The 23,135-nt window shown below is 38.8% G+C and overlaps 1 protein-coding gene across 3 annotated transcripts in view; it reads right to left on the bottom strand.

The window, feature by feature from the left end:
• Positions 1 to 21,705, bottom strand: part of LOC121512370 (zinc finger protein GLIS1) — a 135,748-nt gene extending 114,043 nt beyond the window's left edge. For all 3 annotated transcript variants that reach the window (XM_041791606.1, XM_041791607.1, XM_041791608.1), the window contains exons 1-2: positions 21,597 to 21,705; positions 21,146 to 21,478 (exon numbers count right to left, since the gene is read on the bottom strand). In XM_041791606.1, coding sequence (XP_041647540.1) covers positions 21,146 to 21,428 — 283 coding nt within the window. In that variant the 5' untranslated portion in view covers positions 21,429 to 21,478; positions 21,597 to 21,705. The remainder of the gene's footprint in view (positions 1 to 21,145; positions 21,479 to 21,596) is intronic.
• Positions 21,706 to 23,135: the final 1,430 nt, after the last annotated feature.

Genomic DNA, 23,135 nt, shown 5'->3' with positions numbered 1-23,135 from the left:
AAATTTAGAGCGGAAATAAGAATTACACTGTTAAAAAATGGTATCTTATTAGTTAAAATTTTTGTTAAAAAATAAAAGATAATGCTTTTAAATTTGTGGTGCATACTCTTTGAATTCACTTCCACTTCAGCAGAGCTCAGCTGCTAATGCAAAGAGAGCTTAAGAAACATTTTTTCAGATTGGCTTTTAAACATCTAAAACACTAATCTGGTCATTTGAATGTTTTTCATATTGTTGCATATTTTAAAGCCTAGTTGTCATTGATTTGTTTAATTTTATTTTTACTGTTCTGAAGCATTTTATGACCTTTTTCTGTGAAATTTGCAGTAAAAATAAAATTTTCTTACTTGCCTACATGGGGTGTACCTGCGAGGCCATCTGCACCCCTCTCTGTTTGTTTAAAGGTTTACAACATTTCCAATATGGCAAATGTCATCAATGAGGATTAAAAGATGAGACAAGGTGAACAATATCAGGTGAATCCAACCCAGAATTGCAGTGATAGATATACAAATCCTTCACTTTTAGTGGAATTTGAATTCTTTAATTACCACTTATCATGAATAATCATTACATGATTTTCTTGTAATATATCAATTATCAGAGTCACTGTATTGTGACATAATTGTTATTTTTGGTAACATATCATTTCAGTTTTGTATCATGAGTCGCTCTGCAAAACCCACAGCTAAAAACTACAGAAAAGACTTTCAGAAACTTAGACAAAGATGATGAAACATAATACTGTAAAAAAAAAAAAAAGCCCATCTTCTTTAACTTTGACAAGAATCATCCAAAAATGTTTGGATGATTCTGGTCAGGTTAGTTGGCAGTTAATGCTGTAGTGACGTCTGACCAGCTTTCTTAATCCAAAATCATGCGATTCAAACCAGACTGAAAATCTTGGCTGTTCGCTTCATAGTTGTCAGTATGAATTGGTGTTTGCTGATTTTGTTGATTTACTTTCACTGTGAATGTAAATCACAGGCTGAGTGTAACAGATGCTAACAAGCAGAAAAGAAAACATGTCAATTTGAAGTGCAATATTTTTTAAACTTTGTTTACATCCCATTATGGGAAATATTACAGTCTTTCATAAGGCAGGACAATGCTGTTTGTTTCATACATGTCTTTCTTCTACAAGGACAAAAATCCCTTTTCCTACAGTGACAGGTTAAAGAACAAAACTGTCCTCTTTCAATGCAGTACTCCTGCCTTTGTTCACTTAACATGTACTGCATCATTAAACCACCAATTCCCTAAAAATTATAATACAGTAAGCCTGCTGGTTTCTCTACAGGATGGCAAACATGCTGTCATAGTCCATGCAGTGTTGCAGAACGCACCAGGCTATGTAATGCTGTGGAACAAGCAGCAGGTATTTGTTAGTCAATCAGCATTTGAATTAAGCTAGAGGCCAAGGTTGTGTTCAGGAGCAGCTCGGCTGTTTTGACTAAGCCGTCTCGGCGAGGGCCCTCTCATGGAGACTCCCAGCATTTGTTAAAGATTAGCGGCCTATAGTCCTGATGCATCAAGTCCGGGTCAGGCAGAGTGCAGGGGGCTCAGACACGAGGCGAGTTTTACCGTATCTCTACCATCTGCCGCTCTCACACAGCACATCTACAAGTCCGGGTACATGAGACACACTGAATAATGTGATTAAAGGGGTTTTTAGGGGGGTTGGAGTTCACTGAGGGGAAATCATCCAGAAGTTGTTGCTCCAGGAAGTCAGTTTGACAGACAGTCAGTAAGGTCATGCCACAGAGGTACTTAAAGAAAATACAGAGCGATAAGCATATCAAGATTGCCCTTTTACTCTTCATGCTGAAGTTTAGTAATCTGCATGCCATCTGTGTATGATTGTAAAACTTCTGTGTGTCATGTTTTGGTTGGTTTCTTTGCTCTATCAAATGTGAGCTCTTCCTGTCAGAGTATTTACGCCGAAATAAGGAACAACAATAGACCACATGCTCTTGATCCATCATTAGCCAAAAGAATAAATGAAAACCAACTGTGCGGGAACAATAAAATAATTTGTCAAGGGAAAAGGCTGCAGATAAATTCTGCAAAGTGTTATCCAACTGGCTGAGGTTTTGGATATGCTGGGCCAAGTGCTCAGCACCTGGCTGTCACGGCTCTAACGCTGGCTAATTCATTTCAACTTTCAAACACACGCCTATTAGATCACTGTCGATACGAGCTGAAAACGCCTGATTAGCCTTTTAAGCGGTATCAATCAACATGCACTGTGAGCCGACTTTATGAGAGCAAAAGTTAGATAAACAGAAAGGAGAGGAGGTAGAAATCATACTCTCCTCATCTTCACTCCTAAATCTGTGACTCAGCTTCAGTGAGGACATACTGGGGAAGAGGCCAGCTAGTCATCCTAAAGATTCATGCCTGGTGATATATAAGAGACATTTCCTGCTACGGGAAGGTTTATTGGTCACTGAAACCGTGTGAATCCCTTTTGGTCTGAACAGATCCAAGAATCTGAGCTGATTAGTTTTTAGGCTAGAGGAGCTCCTCTTGATGGGATTTGGCTTCATTGTAAAGGTGAACGTAGAGCCAGGGGAAACAGCAGTAAATGTCAAGTCAGCTATGACAGCTAGGCACTGGTTCCTATTAAGCTTTATCCTTTCTTCCTTTTAAAATTACCTGCCCTCAACTACTGCCACGAATTCATCAAATATACAAGAAATCAAGGGTTGGACGGTCTAAAGCACTCATTCCCAAAGTCTGGTTTGGGACCCACGGTTGGGCCACTGGAGGTTTTTCATGGGTCACCAAATGAGTTTTCAGAATTTCTCCCTTCAGTACTTAGTGTGACACTTAAGTCTTGGAAGTGTGACTTAAGTACAGAAGAGCGAAAGTTGCAGTCACTGATGCTTGCCAAGACATTTTGGACAATGCTATGCTTCCAACTTTGTGGCAGCTGTTTGGGTAGGGCTCTTTCCTATTCCAACATAACTGTGCCCCAGTGCACAAGCAAGGACTATAAAGACATAGTTTGATAAATTTGGTGTGGAAGAATTTGACTGACAACCAACTCCTGAACCCCATCAACCCCCTCTTATCCAACATTAGTGCCTGACCTCATAAATATGCTACAGAATGAATGGGCTCAAATCCCCACAAAAACACTCCAAAATCTTGCTGAAAGCTTTCAAAGAAGAGTGGAGGCTATTCTAGATGCAAAAGGATGACCAATTCCATATCAAAGTACATGCATTTGAATACAATGTCATCACAGCCCCTGCTGGTGTAATGGTCAGGTGGCCAAACACTTTTGTCCATATAGTGTTTGTCACTAATCTATAAATCTAAAACTATGTAAATAATCTATACATTTTTAGATGGGCTAAATGTTAAACAAAATATGATTTGATGTGCTGCTTACCTGACACCTATCCCCTGCCAGTGGCTATAGGCAATTAAAAATTCTACACAGTAAAAAACAAACATATTTTTGATCGTCTTATTTGCATTTGCAGGTATTGAAAAGGCATCAGGATTGATTTTAGTCTGTTTCATAAACAGTTATGAACTCCTCACAGTAGCTTTAAGTATGTTTTCAACCATCCCAAAGCTGTAAAGTCACTCAAACCTAAACCTACAAAGCCTTCTATCAGCGCACTTTAGGATTATTTGCTCATCCTAGTGCATGTCTGAAAAAGTATCATAAAGTATCATTCTTCAAAATAAAAATTATAGTATAAATAAACTTATCTGAAATTACAGTTGAATTCTGAGTGTTCCAGCTTCAACATTTATTACAAAACCATAGCATTTATTCTGTAAATCATAAGATTGGTCACAAGGCAGCTTTTTGGCTTGTTTTCACAAATGACATGAGTGTCATCAGCATGTATTTTTTTAATGCTTGCAGGTGCTGAGTGTCTACTGTGGCTGCTTATTTGTGGCTATGAGAGTTTAATGCAGACTGTTGATGATTTATTTTAAGCATGGTTTAGCGCTGACAGTGGGAGATTTGGCATGTGTTACACTGTCAGCTAATGTCACACAGCTATCATTTAGCAATTCATTTATTGCTTTGAGAAAAAAAACATGCATGTAGAAGATAAGATGTACTTAAGTGTCCTCAAAGGGGTACTTTAATTTGGAAATTATACAAAAGAAACATACAGCTCAGTTTAAATCTATAGTGAAGAGTAACCTCAATATGGCCTACAGGTACAAACACAACCAAATAGATTACTCATTTCTACATGCGGATTTTTAAAGTCTAAAGCTGCTGCTGCAGAGGAGGTGTCAGACACGGATGTTCATAGCACGCCACTGAAAACAGCCTTTTTATTATCTCCATGGCAACGTTCAAACTGTTTGACTATTAAAATACAGTAGGATAGGATTGTTTATCAGAAAACACTACTAAACATGTAAATAGACAAGAGGTAGAACTTTGTCAGCAAGGGGCATTTAATTCAACACACACTGAAAATCCTCATAAAGACAGACAGTACACAAGACAGGTGATCGAAACTCTCTAAAAATACTGAAAAATAAATATAAAAAATGAATAAAATTCTCAATATAGATAATTTAAAAACATAGTAAGCATGTAGGAAAAAAATAGGTAAACTGTAAGGATGCATGATATTGAATTTTTGCGGAGATGTGATATGCTGATATCGTTACCACTATTTAAATGTAGTTCAGACCTAAAACTGCAGTCCTTAAAACACATCTTAAAGTTCAAGGGTGAGCAAAGGTTTGTGGGTCCAGCATAAACCCTTGTGTAATCAGTTTTTAAAACTAATATCTATAATCTCATAAAGACACTTAACCCCTGGGTTCCCTGTTTTTGCTGAAAACTCGCTGCCAGAGTTGTACGTGTCAGTAGGAGAAAAGTTGGCCCAGCAAAGAAATGTGACCCACCTCTCCCCAGTTATGGATCTATGATCCAGCAGAACCTGAGCCTTTACTCAGCCAGTGCATTTCATTGACAACTAGAAGTTAAAAGTTTGTGCCTCCAAACAAGTTTTTTTTTGTCCCAGTTGATCACACAGGAGAGCTCCTTGCAAAAGATCTGAACGATGCTCTCATGTCATGGAAGTAGTCAGAAACCGTCAGAAAATGTGCATCACCACAGATTACAGGACAAATCAAAGCTTTATGCCTTCAGAGCATGATGACTGAGCCATCAGCCACAGCATCATAGAGACTATGCATTTTTTGCAGATTTGATTCTCAGTCATAATCTCATAACCATCCAAGGCACACTTGCCATAACTTTTGTGAGTGTTAAACGATGCTATTGTAGAAGACACAAGTTTGTTTGATGTCCTTTAAAGGTATATGTTTTTTTTATCACAATAATGCAGAAAAGAACTACACCAACCACAAGACTACATCAACTATTGTCACAACAACCATCTCTGGCTGATAGAGCCCGCTGTCTCCCACAAACTTTGATTGTAAGCTATTACTACTGAACTCAGCAGAAGCTACAGACGCTTTAAACAGGTAGATAATGGCAGAGGATTCTAGAGAAAATACAAATTCACTTTACTTCAACCTTATTCAAAGAAAAACCCTGCTTATTCATTGTCTTGAGAAAATAACTACATTTCCCACAATCTGAGTGTGACAGCAGCATCTCTGATTGATGGAACATGTTGCTACACACAGATTTCAGTTATTAGCTGCTACTACTGCAGGTAACAGTTGTGAAAAAGTGAGCTACGTGGTGCAATTACTCTGATGATATCTGACACAAAGCATACAATGAGATATATGACAAACAATATGCCCATATAAGTAAGTTTGTTAATAAGAAAGTAGTCTTTAACTTAGTCAATAACTTTGCAGTAGCAATGAATATTTTCAGACTGCAGTCCTTCTGCATCATAACATGGATCTCATATAACTTTTCTGACAGTTGCAAAGGTTTATCATCTAAATTTCTGCTAAGTTTTTTTGCTGACCACATCCTCTTAAAATAACTTTCTTAGAATTTTATTGCTGTTGCTGCCATATACATTTCAAAAACCACAGTTATGTGTCTTGTTTTTGACTCATGCACCAGTGTCACAACACAGTTCTTTTGCAGACTTCCTCTCTCATTAGCTGGCTAAGAGTGTGCATATTTGATTAATTTTCAAGACTTTCATGCTTAAAGGTCATGAATGTGTCCAAAATTCATCCTAGACTTTAACCCACATCTCAGTACACTAACACTTTCAAATACACACAGTCCTAATATGCTCACTACTAAAACTGCCAACAACGCTCCCCTTAAGAGATCCTCCGAGTCCAACATGATGTTTGTGTTAAGCGGTGTATAGTAGAAGCCGACTTCTGGGTCTTAGGGGGAATGTTAAGCATGTTAATGAAGAGTGCATACTGAGGCTATTACTCAGTCTAATATGGATCCATTTAACACACTTATTGCACCGCCCATATCCTCCACAGTCCAAATGCAGAAAAAGGAAGAGATCCTGCATTTTATTCCAGCAAGACCAAATCAAAGAAAAACAGAAAAACAGAACTGATTGTCATGAAAAGACTTCCAAATAAAACTGCACAGCCGTTGTTAAATGCAGTTAGATGTAGGGAATGTCAGGCAGATAGATATAACAAGAGGCAACAGATGTTTGTGTTGTTTCTACTGGAAACTTCTGGACAGAGAAACCAGCTCATATGTGAGCTGGGGTTTTCTGCACAGAGGGTGAAATCAAGCTGACATCTCTGGTAGGCAGTGACATCAGTGCAGCAACTACAAGCCCATGTGATCCAAGATTAGTTCAACTTTCTGTTGGGAAACGCTTTGTCAGAAATATAAAAATGATGTTGACACCTGACAAAGAATTAACAGAAAATCTTTACATAAACCGAGAAAATGAAACAGGTACATAGTCAACAATGCTTGTCAACCTTTTTAATATCATGCCAAGGCACTTTACTATCCACTCTTGATAGTAATTTAAAACTACCAGGTTTTAGGATGTGTAACTATAATAAAGAAGGAAAATGTTAGATTTCTGTTGGAAGATACAGATGAAAATTTTCCTGTCAAGCATAAGATATGTAAGACATATTTTTGGGCTTTTTTGTCTCTACTGGCAGAGAAGGTGGACAGAATCAGAAATTGGGATGAAAGAGCAGGGGATAGACATGTGGGATAGGAGCCAAAGGCTGGACCTGAAACAGGGCATACAGGATACGACCCCACCACCCGGCCATCTGTGCCCTGATGAAACAGGAATTTAAATTTAGGCTAATTTGTGACTCTAAAGACAAGAAAACCCTTAGATTGCAGTTCAAACTGGACACAATCTATAAACCACAGCTAGAACAGTATTGTATCAAGCCTATTCAACTGCTATTTTAATCAGTGCATCAGATTATGATATTGAGGGCATATTTGGATTGTAGCAAAAAAAAAGGTATTTTCCACTATACTACTCTGCAGGGTAATGTTAAATTAGTTTGCTGAGTGTGGCTGACATAAGTTGTGCTAACAACTCCAGCGTCCTCTTGAAGTTTAACACCCAGGTGGTTATGCTATATGTAGCTACCCTCAGAAGTGGGAAAAGTACACGGCTATTGTACTCAAGTAAAAGTACAGTTACTCTGGTTAAAATTAAAAGTAAAAGTACTGGTTTATAAATCTACTCAAGTAAGAATAAAAAGTATTTAATTAAAAGTTGACTTAAGTTGCTTTGGCTAATGAGAACTTGCACTATAAATTTTGATCTTTCCATATTGGCAAGAAAAACGACAGAAACGATCTCTAACCAGGTTGTTCAGGTAAAGTCACACCTCTGTAATAAGGTTAAAATACACAGCAAAATTTACAGTGTTAATTAAATCCATATGGAGTTGAACTTAACACTTTGAAAGTGTCCATATTTGTCACATTACACCACAATATATAAAGTTAAGCTACATTTTGAATTTTACAATATGGCAGTGCTGCAGTAACTCTTGAAAATCTGTGGTAAATTGTGTCTCCTCTGACAAGAACAAAGTACAAAGTCAACCTCATAGCAAGGCAATGCATACAGATGAAAATATGCTTTAGCCTTAAGGAGAACCTAAAACCACAGGTGGGAGCTCTAACTCAGTGGATAACTTGACTCATGGTGCAAATGTGTCTCACATCAAAAACAACAGTCCACCAGAAACATGACAGAAAAAGTAGGGATTCCACAGTAGAGATCACTGTTCAAAAGGCAACATCCAAACACAACTAAACGCATATAAAACACATCTAGACACTCTGCCCAAGGGCATGATGGGGAACTCCACCCACTGCTTCAGTAGTTATTTTACACCTGTTTAACTTTTGCTGCTCCATACCTACACAATGCCACTTTATCTTTGTGCTGGCAGAAGAGTAAGGAGAGAGAGACAATTAGCCAGCGGCCTTTTGCAGTAGTTGTAGCTTCAGTTTGGTAACAAAGAAAAAAGGTTTAACTCATCTGGAAGAACCTAACATTCTAACTAACTAAAATACTGTCCTAGATATGATGTTTTCACTTCATTTAAACTCAGTGGAGCCCTTTCCAATACCGTGTCTGTTTCAGGGCTGTTTCTAAGTGCTTGATTGTCTCTAAAGAGACTAGGGGCCTTAAACATCTTCTGCTAACTACCATTAATCCACAAGCAATAGTGGTGTAAAGATAATCTCATATGGACTGATCTTGATGTCAGCAGTTCGTGTGCATCGGTCCACGGAGTCCTTGATCAGTAAAAATGTGACACAAAACAGTCTTTGGACCAGTTTTAACGTTAGAGATCGGTTCATTGAGGCTCTGCTGCTCGTTTTCATCATGGACATAATATACGTATACATATATAATTTCTATGATTTCATGGCCCGTTCCGCTATGCTCTGGCTCAGCGTCTGTAATCTTGCACGACCCGCGGTGACCTTTAACCTTTAAAGGAGGGTTCAGTTTGCCATAGGTGCTCGCTAGGTGTGTTACATTCGTTTTAATTTGTGCTACTTGGAAAAATTTGATATTTCGTTTGTACTGTTATTGGGATTAATAATGCTAAGGAAGTTACAAGTAGGACAAACATGTACCATGTACAGATCGAATTGGGCTGAACCAAATCTAATCGGATTGGACCAAATCGTTCTGTATTTTAATGTATCGTCAGTGAATTGAATCGTAGTCTGTGAAATGAGATTTGAATCAAATTGTCTTCAGAAGGAGCGAGTTACACCCCTAACAAGCAACAATAAAAAAATATGTAAAACATGTCAAAAGCATTGTGATTAGGTGATAACTGAAGCCTACCCTCAAAACCCACAGCTAGTGTAATCCAGTCAAGGCACATTAAATGGTGAAACTGTAAATATCATGATGTAATTTAATGGTACTTTATTGTTGGACGACTGGAGTTAACTCCACTCATGAAAACGAAAGGCGGCATCTAAGAAAGTCATCATATATTTCTGGGGGATGTAATTTATCAGAGACAATACACTGCTGACAACAGTCGGTGAACTCAACTGCTCCTCCTAAATCTCCAAGTTTTCCCACCTTTCTAAACAATAAATTGGATTTAAATGAGGTGTATGTTATAACTTGACACTACATTGGATTCATCTCAGCTGGTTCAAGGCCTTAAGTGTTAGCAAAGAGTAAACTCTGTCGTTAAAACTTAAGCGTAGCCTGTGCAGCCAATTGCAGAGCATCAGCCGAGGCCAGTGGTCAGTGGTTGCATTAGAGCTTAGACATTTGACAAGCATTAAATAAATCATTGCTCATGTAGAAAAAAACTGCAAAGTGAGGGTGATGATACTTTTATAGACTTGTCAAACACATTCTGGGTGAAAAATACTCATTCTCAGTTTTCTAGTTTTATGGTACCTCGTAGTTTTTTCTCAAACAGAAGATATTCCCACACAATTAGAAAAACACTCTCTGCAGCATCACATCATGGGAAATTGCATCTTCTTATCACATTGTCTATCTTGTTGTTCTGATATTAGCCAGCTGAAGAACAGCCTGCCCTTTCAAATATAATTGTCTGTAAAAAGTCTGTAAAAATAACCCTAGGCATTTCAGATCACAGTGCTGGCATAGAGCCTCTAAACTTTATTAACATCCAGAGTCGGCCTGGCCAAGCTCCCAGCTCCCTGAAACTTGGACTTAAGAAGCATTAACCTGAACAGAGCAGCAGCAGAAGTTTCTCTAAATCCTCCACTTCCTCTCTTCATGCAGCATTGTGCTGTCCAGTTATTCTACTGAAAAAGAAATATTTTCACAAAACAAAAGTCCACCTGAGTGACAACGATCAGAGTGATATCACTTGTACGCACTTGAGGGACCTTTAAGCAATACATAAGCTATGATAAATCGGGACCGAAGAATTGCTTGCCAGCACTTTTAAATATATCAGTGAGGGAATAATGCTAAGTTATTGACTTTGAGCAATGAAACTTGGCTATCTACCTGGACGCTAATGCATACAGATCTATTTCTGCCAAGACATAATTCACATACAGTATGAACATCTAAGTCCAAATCTGCAGACACGCAGGTTGTCACACTCAGGCTTTGTGATTGATGGCCCACATCTTTCACAGACAAGCAATAGTACATTTTTCCCCAAGTTACGTTTTATTCCATCATTCCTTTATGCACTTATTAGTCCTGTAGAGCATGTTAATGCAGCACAGGTCTTGGATCACTTCGCAGAAGACCAGAGAATAAGTAACTCTTCCAGAATGCTTGGCCCCTATTAACGAGCACTAATAAAGTATATAAACTGCACTATTAGACTTTATAATGTCTTTCATAGTCCTCTGGGGCAGCGCCAGCCAATGGTGCAGTGAGCTGACTGGGCACTGCCCCATGGCAGCTTCCTGGCAGAGCCGGAGAGAGAGAACAAGAGAGAGGATAAAACTAAGGCTTTTTGGCTGCATTCTGCTGTGCTCTAATGAAGGCATTAAAAAAGCCTCACTTTGCATCATGTTTGCACATTTGTTTTCAACCAGTCAGTTGAAGCCAATCTTTGATTGGCTGGCTGATTAATCACCAACATGCCTAACCTTATAAAAAAGGGGCAATTTCAGACACCATTTAAAGAGCTGAGCCTAAAAATTGTGCATTTGAAAATACTGTAGTAGTTTTGAATATGCAGTTATAGCAGTTTGTGAAGGTTACTCACACGGTGACACAGTTTGAAACGATAAACAGCTGATTCAGTGGTGATGAGCTCTTGGACAGGATGAATGCCTCATGACTGACTCAGATCTCTAAAAGTGCCCTTTAGGACTCAGTATTGCTCTCACAGCTTGTTTGGCCCTGATCTTAAGAGCTCCCTCCTCTCTCTAATGGAACTTTCAAGCAAACATAAAACTTCTGAATAGTTCCTGAAATTTTCAGGGTGAGCTGCACATGCGAATGCGAACAGCCACATTTTCTAATTTGACATTACCAGTAATTTGTCCTGATAGCCTCTGTGTATTTTCTCCAGGTGGAGTTGGGGTGAATGAGCTCATGTGAGAATAGCATGTGATTCTGTTGCTTGTCTGCTGCTTTTGGGTGCATGTGTGAACAAGTAACTAAGTTAAATTTCAGGGCCAGATGTGTGAATGCAAGCAGTTGCATAATTCACCCAGACTTTACCTGGACTTTTTCTGCCGGCCCCACAGTAAATTTCCTTTGACCAAAGACATGCTCATTGGGTTAACTGGTGGTCCTAAATTCCCTGTAGGTGTGAGTGTGTCTTGTGGTTTGTCTCTATATTTATGTCCTGCAATTAACTTACCTGGGATTGGCTCCAGCTTAGAATGGAATAAAACGGTGTCGATGGAAAAGAAATTTCAAAGACTGCATGTGTGAAAACGGCTTGCGAAAGCACTTTGTGCAGTGTGTCCCACAGAATGGTATTATACCTGGGTGGTATGATGGCCTCGTATGATAGGTCTATTTTTGTCTTGGCTCTTTTGACAGTGTTCATCAGCAGTATGTTGAATCAAGATGCTCAAATAACATTGCTTGTCTTTAAGATGCTTTGAATGCTGCCCTCTTCCTCTGGAACTCACTCCCTAAACATACCCAAGACAGTACAGACTCATCCACATTCAAATCACTGCTCAAACTCACCTTTTTAAAATGGCTTTTAATGTTTGATTCTGTTGTTGTCTTGTCACTCTAATTACTTGATTGTTTGTTTTCTCTGTTTGATTGTGATAATGTCATTTTTTTGTGTAATGTATTTTATTATTTTTGTACAGTGTCTGAGTTTTTGAAAAGAGCTTTATAAATAAAATGAATTATCATTAATGCTTACTGTTGATGAGGAGGCATGCTGCAACCATCATCTTGAAGTAAAGGAGAATGGGATAATATCAGCAGCAAGCAGCTGCAATAAAATGTTCAAGCAACAGGTGTAGGAAATTAATTTTTAGCATGAGACGTTGCTTTTTAGACAGTGCATTTACTGGAAGGTCACACTAGTTGATGCCTATCTCTCGTCTATGGATGGTAATTATGATGTATATATGAATAAAGAATAAGAGAAGAGAAATCCTCCTGGTTGACTCAGATGTCCAGAAGTGCCCTTTCACACTCTTGCAGCTTGTTTAGCCCTGATCCTAATGGCCACTTCTCTTCTGCCCCTCCTCTCTCCCTCTCTGTCTCTCTTTCCAGCTGACAGCTGCGAGGGCCCAGTCACTTCTGGCAGAGGTAGCACAGCGGCGGACGGCCGTCTTCACTGCCACAGTCAGAGTGGAGCGGATTTTTCTTTGATGAAACACAGCAGCGTCGAGCCAAGAACAGCAAGTGGCACAGCCGAGATGTAAATCAAAAACCCACCCGTGTGCTCAGTCATACGCAGAGAGGTCTGCTGGAGGAGTCGCTGCTGTCTGAAAATGTATGAGTAATAAAGAGTCTATAGACGTGTGGTCAGCTGTGGCATGTCTGGAAGAATAAACCAGAGGTTTAAATGAAGCTTTATCTCAGTGAGATAGTTAAAAGGTAAAATGTTTCTTGGCTTATTCACAAGATCTGTCAGCTAATTCCCCTCATCAGCAAAATATGCAGGGCATTAAACTTGTTGAGCTGTTCTCAAGTGAACAGGGCTAAAAATACATCTTCATGACGACATATCTGAGCCAACTGTGCAGATTTCTCTTGATTAAAGTTCAGCTGGGAGCACGTTTCCTCTTGAATTCCACTGATATTTCAACACTTAGTCAAACCAGATTATATTTTTGCTGAGTGACTGCTTGGATTCTTTGGCAGAATAAAAGTCAAAATGCCTTTGGTTGCAGCCAGATGCCGTAGTCATACCACACTGGTCAAATAAGAATGAGAACATCTGACCCGGCTGACACCAAGGATGGAGAGAGAAGAATAAGTGGTGAAGCTGCAGTGTTAAACTTCTACCTTTTTTGTGGGTTTACACATGCCTGACTTAATTGAGCAACTTCAGAGCACCAATCAAAAGATACTCCAGCAAAAAAATACCCACAAACTCCCATAAATCTCCCTCTTCTTCTTTGAATCCAACCTCAGGCAAGCTGATGTAACACTCATCTCTTCCTCTACCACTTATCTCCTCCTTTCCACACACGTCATGTGTATTTCTGGCCAAGTTTGATGGAGGTGATTCAGCCAAACAGATGCCAGACTCAGGGTTTTTCTCTCACTCTCCCTCTCTAGTGGCTGTGACTCAGGACTCTCATTCCATTACCCAGCATCCCCTCATCGGCTCTTCAACCAGACAGAGGGTTTTACGGGAATACCGCTGCAGAATCATCATCAGTGGGGCTTCACTTTATGAATCAATGGAACATGCTGCAAACATTACACCCTGAAACACCCTTCCCAGGCAGCACCCTCGCATTTGCCCATAACTCACTGCTGAGCTCATGCAAGACACAAAGACGTGGGCTGAGGCTCATGGGAATGAACTGAGTGGAGAGAAAATGTGTGAGAAGAATGTTACTATCACTGTAATACTCTGATACTGTACATAAACAGAACAGCACATTTAGATGTACGAGGTTTTAAAGCACAAATATGGATAGAGATGATGTTATGATGAAGAACACTAGGTTCCTGTAAACAAAGAATGTCTTTAATTATATTTCTGCAATCTGGTACAAATATGTTCCAAGGTAGTGGTTCTCAGCTAGTCTAGCTTCAGGATTAACCTCCACATCTTGAAGGGTAAAATGTGGGCAAAATTTCTAAACATTTTCGACAATTAAACCATATTTAATGAAAAATGTTGCAGACGGGACAAGACATATGACTGGACAAACAGATGTGACAAATCAAATGGCCTTCATTACAGAAGTTTGGAAGAAGATGCATGCATAGATTTTATTTCATCCAACTTCCTATGATAAATTGTAAATTTGGGTTTCTTTCTAAAGAGCTAGAAAAATTAAAACAACGTTGTGGGAAAACCTCAGCTTTTATCCCAAGGTAATGAGAGAAATAGGTCAAGATCTTGAGAAAATAACAAAGATTTAGTTCAGTCAGGAGCACTCTCTCACCATACATTTAGCCATTTTATTGCAAAATCAATAGACAGGTTTACTTGGCAGAGAAGGCTCTGCAGCGTGCTTTGACTTTCCAAGGAGCGCACAGCCAGAAACCCCCATATAGATGGATACATTAATGACAATGTGAACTGAATATAATAAAATTAGTTCAGAAGCAATGAATCCATAATAGCATGAATATGAGGGTGCAACAAGCTTTATGCTATAAAGGAGGAGGCTGGAGTGGAGGAGGGTAAGCTTTGCCAGCAGCAGTAGCAGTATTGTGCATCAGCACTAATGCAAGCAGGGATTAGTGAGAAGTACATTATATTTAAATAAACTGCTGTGTTGAGAGAAAGAGCTGTGATTGGCTGTGGGAGCTGGGAGGCCATAATTAGGATCAGCTGGCCGTCAGCTGATCACAGCTGGGTGTATGACTGAACTAATGCTAAGGTTAATTTATCATCATGACAAATAAACAGTCAAATAAAATATATGGATATATGTCCACTTAGGGCTCCCATCCCTCATAGACTTTCCCCTATGTTTCAAAGGCATATTTGCAACCCACTAAAAAGGAAAGTGAAAGTAAAGTGGATCACAAGTTTTATAAAAAGGTCAATAAGACAAATCTTTTTCCAAGTCTTTCACAACTTCTGGGAGGAATAGCTGTCAGCTTCAACAACCTCTGGGCTTACTCACTGACGCTGCTGTCAAGCCTCAACCTGATAAAAAACATATTTTGGGCTTAAGCTGACATTTTTCAGAGATGTATTTTTTGGACTTTTTGCCACCATTGGTGAGATAAGGCAGTGGATGATCAGAAAATGGGGAGAGAAATAGTTGGGTCTGACATGCCAGAAAGGAAACAAAAAGGGCCAAATATGAACTCATGCTGCCCGCTTTGAAGACAAAAGCCTCTGTACATGGTTGTGACATAACCACTAGATAACTTAGGCCCCTTTAAAGGGATACTTCAACATTTTGGCAAATTCACCCATTGACGTAATTCCTATAGTCTTAGTAATAAGTTCGTTTCCTTTAGTTGTCGGTGGAAGCTGTTTTTAGATCTGGGGGGACCAATATACCAGCTGCACAGCTAATGCTTCAGAAGCAGACGGAATTTTTTGCTTTCCCTCATCAAATTCATCAAATACACAATCCAACAACTCCAAAACGCTCTTGAGGACAAGTTTTGACCTGCACATTCACCACGCTATGAATTAATAACGTACTGTATAATCATGTAACGTTATGATACATGAAGCAAATACTCGGAACTATTTCTTGACTAAACCACTGGGCAGAGTGACACAGTGCAGCAGCCATGTCTGGAGTGTAGTTCTGGCTTTGCATTTAACTTTAAAACATCTCCGTCTCATATTGTTCCATGATTATTTCATAGCATGGTGAATGTGCAGGTCACAACTTGTCCACGAGAGCATTTTGGAGTTGTTGGATTGTGTATTTGATGAGTTTGATGAGGGAAAGCAAAAAATTCCGTCTGCTTCCATAGCGTTAGTTGTGCAGCTGGTATATCGGTCCCCCCAGATCTAGAAATAGCTTGCACCGACAACTAAAGGAAACAAACCTATTACTAAGACTATAGGAATTATGGCAATGGGTGAATTTGCCAAAATGTTGAAGTTGACTTATTTCTCAGTGAACAGATCAGCAAGGGTTGCAAGGGTCTCAATCCAGCAAGAAACTAATTATATTTTCATATGGATAAAAAAGGAATGGACATATTATTATATTTGTATAACAGAAGCATTAGATTTAGTTTTGGCAGGGAAGCTGGATTGAACACTCTGGCTAACTCTGTCCTCACTTCTTCAGAAATCCCTGGGAACATGCTGAAGATAAAACACATTGGATTTTTCCTTTGCTCATTTAGTTCTGGATTTAAAGAGTCATCATTTTACCATGAAATTACAAAACAGGTTATGACACCATAGTGAATAACTGATAGTGAGTCGTAGGGAGTTGTGGGGGAACATACTAGTACTGTTCTCATTCCCTCAACAAATTAAAAGCAAGCTTGAGGTCATAAAAACATTAAATGATGCCTCATGTTTGAAGTCCCAACGGCGATTAAAAAAATGGTACTTTAAGTTTGATGAATGATAGGTCACTGTGTTATGAAGCACCAAGCCAATTTTCAGACATGAAAAACATCTCTAAATTTATAAATTAAGCTTTAAAAATATATATATATATATCTATATATATATAGATATATATATTTTTTTTTTTTTTTTTTTTGCCAGAGCAGAGATACAGAAGTTAGGGAATCGATTTACTGTTTTCTGGCACAAATCTCTCCATTGTGACACTTTTAACTACCCATGGGCCACCATGGCTGATAGATTTGGAAAATTTACAGTACCTCACAATGAACAAAAACACAGCATGCAGCTGGCTGTTAAATTTCTAATGACGGCATTGACATCAGCTGTACTGAGATTGACAGCTCAGTGATTTTATATTGTTCAAGCGTTAGGGGGGCGGGGTCATTCCCCATCAAGACTGGTGATGTCATGGGCTCCTATATTTGCCTTGGTCAAATAAAACCAAGCCAGGTAAGAGGTGAACAACTTTTTTAACGGTCTAAATAAAAAAATCTGTTACACATAGCTCTCAGTGCTTTCACATATTTACAGCAATCTTATTCCAACATATCTAGTGCCTTAAGACACGTTTGGATTTCACTTTACAGGGACTTTAAACTGTAGTCAAAATTCACATCTTAATATTTGAACACACTGCATAACCTGCATAGTCTTATCCCCAAGTAATTAATCCATTTGTCTATTCTAGGAGCTAAGTCTGCCTCTAAATCCCTTCAACATTAAACAACAACAATTACTATGATTACACCATTTAAACACCATTTCACAGAGTCTTGGAGCATTGACTAATACTACTGTCAGAGCCCAGATTCAGCAAAATGGTGTTATAAAAATAACTGGCTTACAGAGCTGAAAAAACAACTGAAATCCAACATAAATGAATGCCATCCACACATTTATCAAAACAGAAATTAGAGCAATTGTAAGGCTTAAGTCCTAGGCAATTCCAGAAATCCAAAACCATTTGAAACAGCTGAAGCCGATGTCTTTTTTCTATAATCTTATGTTTGAACAATTTGTGAGACAATTTCAAAGATTTACTCAGACCACCATTTTTAGCCCAAAGAAAGCACTGGAAAATCAACTTTTTAAAATTAGTGTTCATGTTATTTTTTATCATTAATGTGTTTTTTCTTTAAGATCAGCATTATAAAACACTATTATAGTCAGAGGTTAAATTCTGAGAAAATATTACCAAACTTGAAAAGTTTTCTCTTACGTTGCCTTTCTGCTGTCAGAGAAAAAATGTAGTGAAATGCCCTCTCCTCTTTGATGAACACCATAGAAAGTATTCCATATTGTCTGATTATTATAAATTACACTTGCAAAATGGAGTCAATGATTTCCTCTTTGCAAACTCAACAAAAAATGCAGAATGTACTGGGACACAAGCTGACGTCTTCAAATGGTACAGGGTGATACAGAGGAACGGCAATCACTGCCAATGCCACTTCTCCCCCCAAAAACGTGCACTAAGTTACTTGTGTGAGTGGCAGTATCAATGTGTAAACATGCATGTACTGCATGTCTGCATATTGTAGATTCAGGTTTATAGAAATCCGTTTCATTCACGTATGCTTTCTAAACAGGGCACAAAAAAGCCAAAAAAGATGCATTAAAGCTCTGACAATGACTGAATCCAAAAGTCTGTGCTGTGTCTATAGACAGAGCTCTACATTTATCAGAGAGAGCAAGTGTAAGACCCCTGCTCAGTACTCTAACTCAAACATTTTCCTAAAATAAGCCCACAGACGGTGCAGTTTTGTCCCAGCCAGGAGAAACTTTAGTCAGGTATCAAATGATGCTAGAGTACACACTCCATTCAAACCTGATATTCTTCTTAAGGAGGGGTCAAGTGTTTTTCTTAGCAAGCACAATATTTTCTTTGTTGGTAGGCAGCAATATTTATAGCACAGAGGACTTGCAGTCAGTGACAGGATGATCAGCTGCTGTTATGCTTTAGAAAAATAACACACGGTTTCTAAACCTGAGCATCAGATATAACATAAGTCTCTGTGATTTATGCTTCATTTAGCTTGATGTTAAATAAATTATTCAAAAATAAAAGTGGGACTTATGTTAGGAGTGTTTCTTAAAATTAGATGGAACAGCAATGTTGAGAAGCACTGAAATAGCCATGAGTTTTTATTTCCTAAGATGTATATAAGGATTTTAAGCCTTTTTTCAGACAGGACAATAGAGAGTGTCTGACAATGTTTAGAAAAAGAGAAAGCAGGGAAAGACAAGTGTGAAAGGAGCCACAAAGCTGACATGAACCTGGGTCATCTGCTTTCAGAACAAAACCCTCAGACATGAGATACACTAGCTACTGGCATCTCTAAGCAAAAGATTTGACAAAATGATAAGCTTCCTTCTTATTTTGTTTCCTACTCTATAAAAAGCGTTTGCAGTAAGCTTAAAATTGCTACCATTTATGCCACTTTCTTTCTTTTTTAAAAAATAGCTCAATATCATTTTTAATGTTAAAGCTTAATATATTTTGTATTTTGATACCTAATTTTTGCCTAATAATACTTTAAATATCCAGTTTTATCAGCAAAGCAATTAAAATATCTTTATAAATGAGTGATACTGTATAAATAAACTTCCCTTGACTCACTTGAACAGCACACTCTGACTGATATGACTTATTAGGCAAATTTTTTCATTACTACATTTTTCACAGCAGCAATAAAATCAGCACAGTGGCACTAAACACAACTTGCATCAGAGCACCCTGAGATACGATTTCTTTCCTCTGAAAAGTCCTGCGTTGAGGATTAGATGAAACATCAGAGGTCCGCTGAAATTAATCATATTTATCAGTGATTAATCGCTCCTTTTTCTAAATCACTGACTGCATGTTAAAGGTCTGAAATCTCCCATATGAGGTAAATTCTTCCTCTACTGTGTCACTTCCATCGGGATGGATATCACAGCCTGTGTCAGTTCAGAGATTCATTTCAGTATAAATCTGAAGTAGCGATAGAGAATGCGCTTTAAAGTCCAGATCTGTCCCCAAATGGGACTATGTAATATGATCAGCCCAAAATGAGGCATGATACAAAAGACTGATGAGTACTGAGCTTATGGTTATACTCCATGCTCACCAGAAGAGACAATAAAGCAACACAGGCTGTTGAAATGCAGTGCATGTTTTAAAGTGTACGCATGACAAGATTAAAACTTTCACCACTTTGTCACATTTTTAAATGTATGCTAAAATAAATGCTTTGTTGTTGAGACAGTGTCTCTTAAAGGGTCAATTTTGGTGTGTTCCAAATGGAGGCTGCAACAATTTTAATTCTTAAAGCCACAGAGTATTGAAATTATTAAATATCACACAACTGTTGCACCGACTCAGAGCCACACAAACAGATATATATATGTGTCTGCTTCAATGTCAATCTGCACAACATAATCCACAAACACATAATACATCTTGCATTCCCACAATTTACGGGAAGCGAGTTCAAAAGCGTCGCAGAGACAATGAGACGATTCATTCTGCTACGGGATGTTGGGGATGGAGGGCTGAGGGCAAAACTGCACTTGAAGGGAACTCGTAAAAAATGCTGAGACACACTCTGCAGGCATATGGTTTGTGTTTGGAAAGAAGTAACAACAATCAAAACTGTTGATCCTCTTCTTGCTAGAAGGATGATTGCTAATATAAAAGTCTGTTCCGTCTAATCATAATTTAGGATGGGGCTGTAATTACCTCCGCCCTCTCACAACAACACTCTGTCTAAACAGGATGGAGGAGGCTTTACTCAGACCCAAAGCCCAGTTTCCAGCCTGGATGATAGCTGTACGTCAGTTCTTATTCCATCCATGTCATTATTTTATGCTTTTACTGATAGGTCTACTGCAAGGTTATAGGCACTAAAGGAGATTTAGAAGCTATACAAATTTAAGGAAATCTGAGGTATAAATCATAGCTATAATAAAATTATGTTGTTTAAATTAAGTAACATTTTTAAATCAAATGAGCTATTATTCCATTACTTTTTCTGTGATCTAAATGCTGCCATGCCTTATTACTATGGAAATGCACACCTACTTTACAGTTATTATACACACTGTTCATCACTTCACATGGCCTTCATGTGCAACAGAGACTTTGATTCTGCTGTTATTTATGAATTGGCAACAGAGCCAAGACAAATCTGGATTGAATTAGCAGAACTTATCCACAATTGCAAACAGCGCTCTCATGTACAAATACACAGCACAGCTGCATCAAAGCTCTGCTCAGTGTAGCCAAGAAAAATCAGCATTATTTTAAATGACGGCTATAGTAAATGATAAATTAGCTCTGTTTGTTGGTCAAATTGCAAGACTGTCACAGCTGCTGCATGCCTTAATTTGTTTTGTTGCTGGAATTGTTTGTTTTAGTAACAGTACTAATCACCAATATGTTAAATGTTAGTGGACTTCCCCGGCATTGTTCAGAAATTACTGGAGTACTCTACTAATCAACTTTGAAGTCCTAACGGCTCGTGCTCGTATTTGGATCTACGGGTCTTACCTTGCACGGCTGGAAGCGGGAGGCACGAGCGCTGTGCTTTGACTGACAGATGCGCTTTTTCCTCCGCGGCAGCGGTGAGTCTCTTCGGGCTGGCGCAGCTCATGTGCGCCTGAGAGTCCGGGGGGCTCCGGCAAATCTGACTCCCGAAACCAGCGCTCCCGGCTCGGCGCGTGCAAATGTCCGCCTTGCCCCCATACACGGAAAGAGACAGTCCGGCGAAGTCTGTGAAAGATGGGGTCTGACAGTGGCTCACCATCCCGACCAGCGCTGACGAGTTCTGCATCGATGACACGGCGTTCCCATGCAGTGTGAAGCGCGCGCTGCTCACATTACCTGCACGAGTGAGAAAATCACTAAATCACAGCGAGCATCAGCGCGCAGACACACGTACGTTAAAAAGAAATTCAACACTGGACACAGCATTACACAAACAAGATGTGGTAACACCTACCTTAGCCAATAAGCAAATGAGGAGCAGGAAAAGACGTGCGCATCAGCATATTTATCAAACTGGAGGTGAAAACATCTGCATGCCTGATCGATAGCATCCTCTCAGTGAGGATCAGGCATCAGCATCCCGAGCATCTCTCTCTCTCTCTCTCTCTCTCTCTCTCTCCCCCCTCTCTCTCTTGATTGACCCCGATAGCTCCGCTGCTCTGCGGGAATCAGGAGCACCAATGAAGACAGCGTCCGTGTTTCTGTGGGAGGATAAGAGCTGCTGAGGGCAGTGATTGAAGTTCTGAGCCTGGGTCTGAAGTTTGTGAGCCCCTTTTAAAAAAATCATATAATTCATTATTGTGATACTTTCTTTGTTATTAGGTAAACTTGAGAAATTTGAACAATGAAGATTTGAATTGGGCTCTTCAGCTATGCTGCAGCCATAAGACAACATTTAACAACATACACATTTCACATGACAACACCTTAACATAGAAAAATGAATATTAATGTCACAAACCTTGCTCAAAATGAAGGCGTTGCCTTTGCAGGAAAAAAGGTCAAGTAATATAACATGCACAAATTAAATTCTAATATACCGTAAGATCTAGTCTATTTACCAAAAGAATGTAAGTGTGTGACTTCACATTTAATTTCACCAATTCAGTTTTATTTGATATAAATTTCTCATATAACATTTTTTTTTTCACATGACAGAGAACTGTTTCCCCATGTTTGTCCTTAACCATATGGAGTTAACGGATGTAAATTCGCATAACAAAGTTAGTAAAGCAGAGTTAACACAGTCAGGTGCATTTGATCAGCTGCTGCAGATCTGTTTAACAGCCTTTAAATTGTTAGAGGGGAAAAGTGGAGGGGGTATCTCTCACTGCTCTATTCAATTTGCATATTTCATCATGAACATTCAAATCACTGTATTAGCATTTTAGTGCTTTTCATTGGTTGTTAATATTTGATAATCTCTGCACACTTGCACCTTGAATGCCTATCACAGTGATGCAAACAACAGTTCTGATTAAGATAAGAGACATCTGCAGCTGTGATCAGTGTTTTCCCCCAATTTGGCCCATTTATCACTCTAACTCCAAGCATTGCATGTTACATTACATTACATTCTAAATTAGTTTATACTTACAGTTATAGACTCAGTGTTGATAGATTGAAATTGTAATTTTTATGCTTATTCTGAGTTCACTTTATTGAGACTCTGTTTATCTGCAGGGTCCTCAGACACAAAACCAGCCAGGTTAAACCAAATTATCCAACAACAAATCGAAAACTATTTAAGTCATTGACAAGAATCAACCCAAAAACAAAGCAAACTGGAATGTTATTTTTCTCTTAATATGGAATATGCAGTTGCAGAATACTTAAGCACAGTTATTGATACACAGTTTCTGATTATGTACAGACTCAGTGAGCAGAACCTCGACATCAAGACTGGACGCCACAAAAAAAAAAAAAAAAAAAAAAAGCTGGATCCCTAAAGAGGAAAGACTGTGCACCCACTGCAGCCAACAAGAGCTGGCTG

The sequence above is a fragment of the Cheilinus undulatus genome, linkage group 7 (genome assembly GCF_018320785.1).
Source record: "Cheilinus undulatus linkage group 7, ASM1832078v1, whole genome shotgun sequence".
NCBI lineage: Eukaryota > Metazoa > Chordata > Actinopteri > Labriformes > Labridae > Cheilinus > Cheilinus undulatus.
Note: the sequence above shows the minus strand (reverse complement) of the source record. Positions and strands in the feature narration are given on the sequence as shown.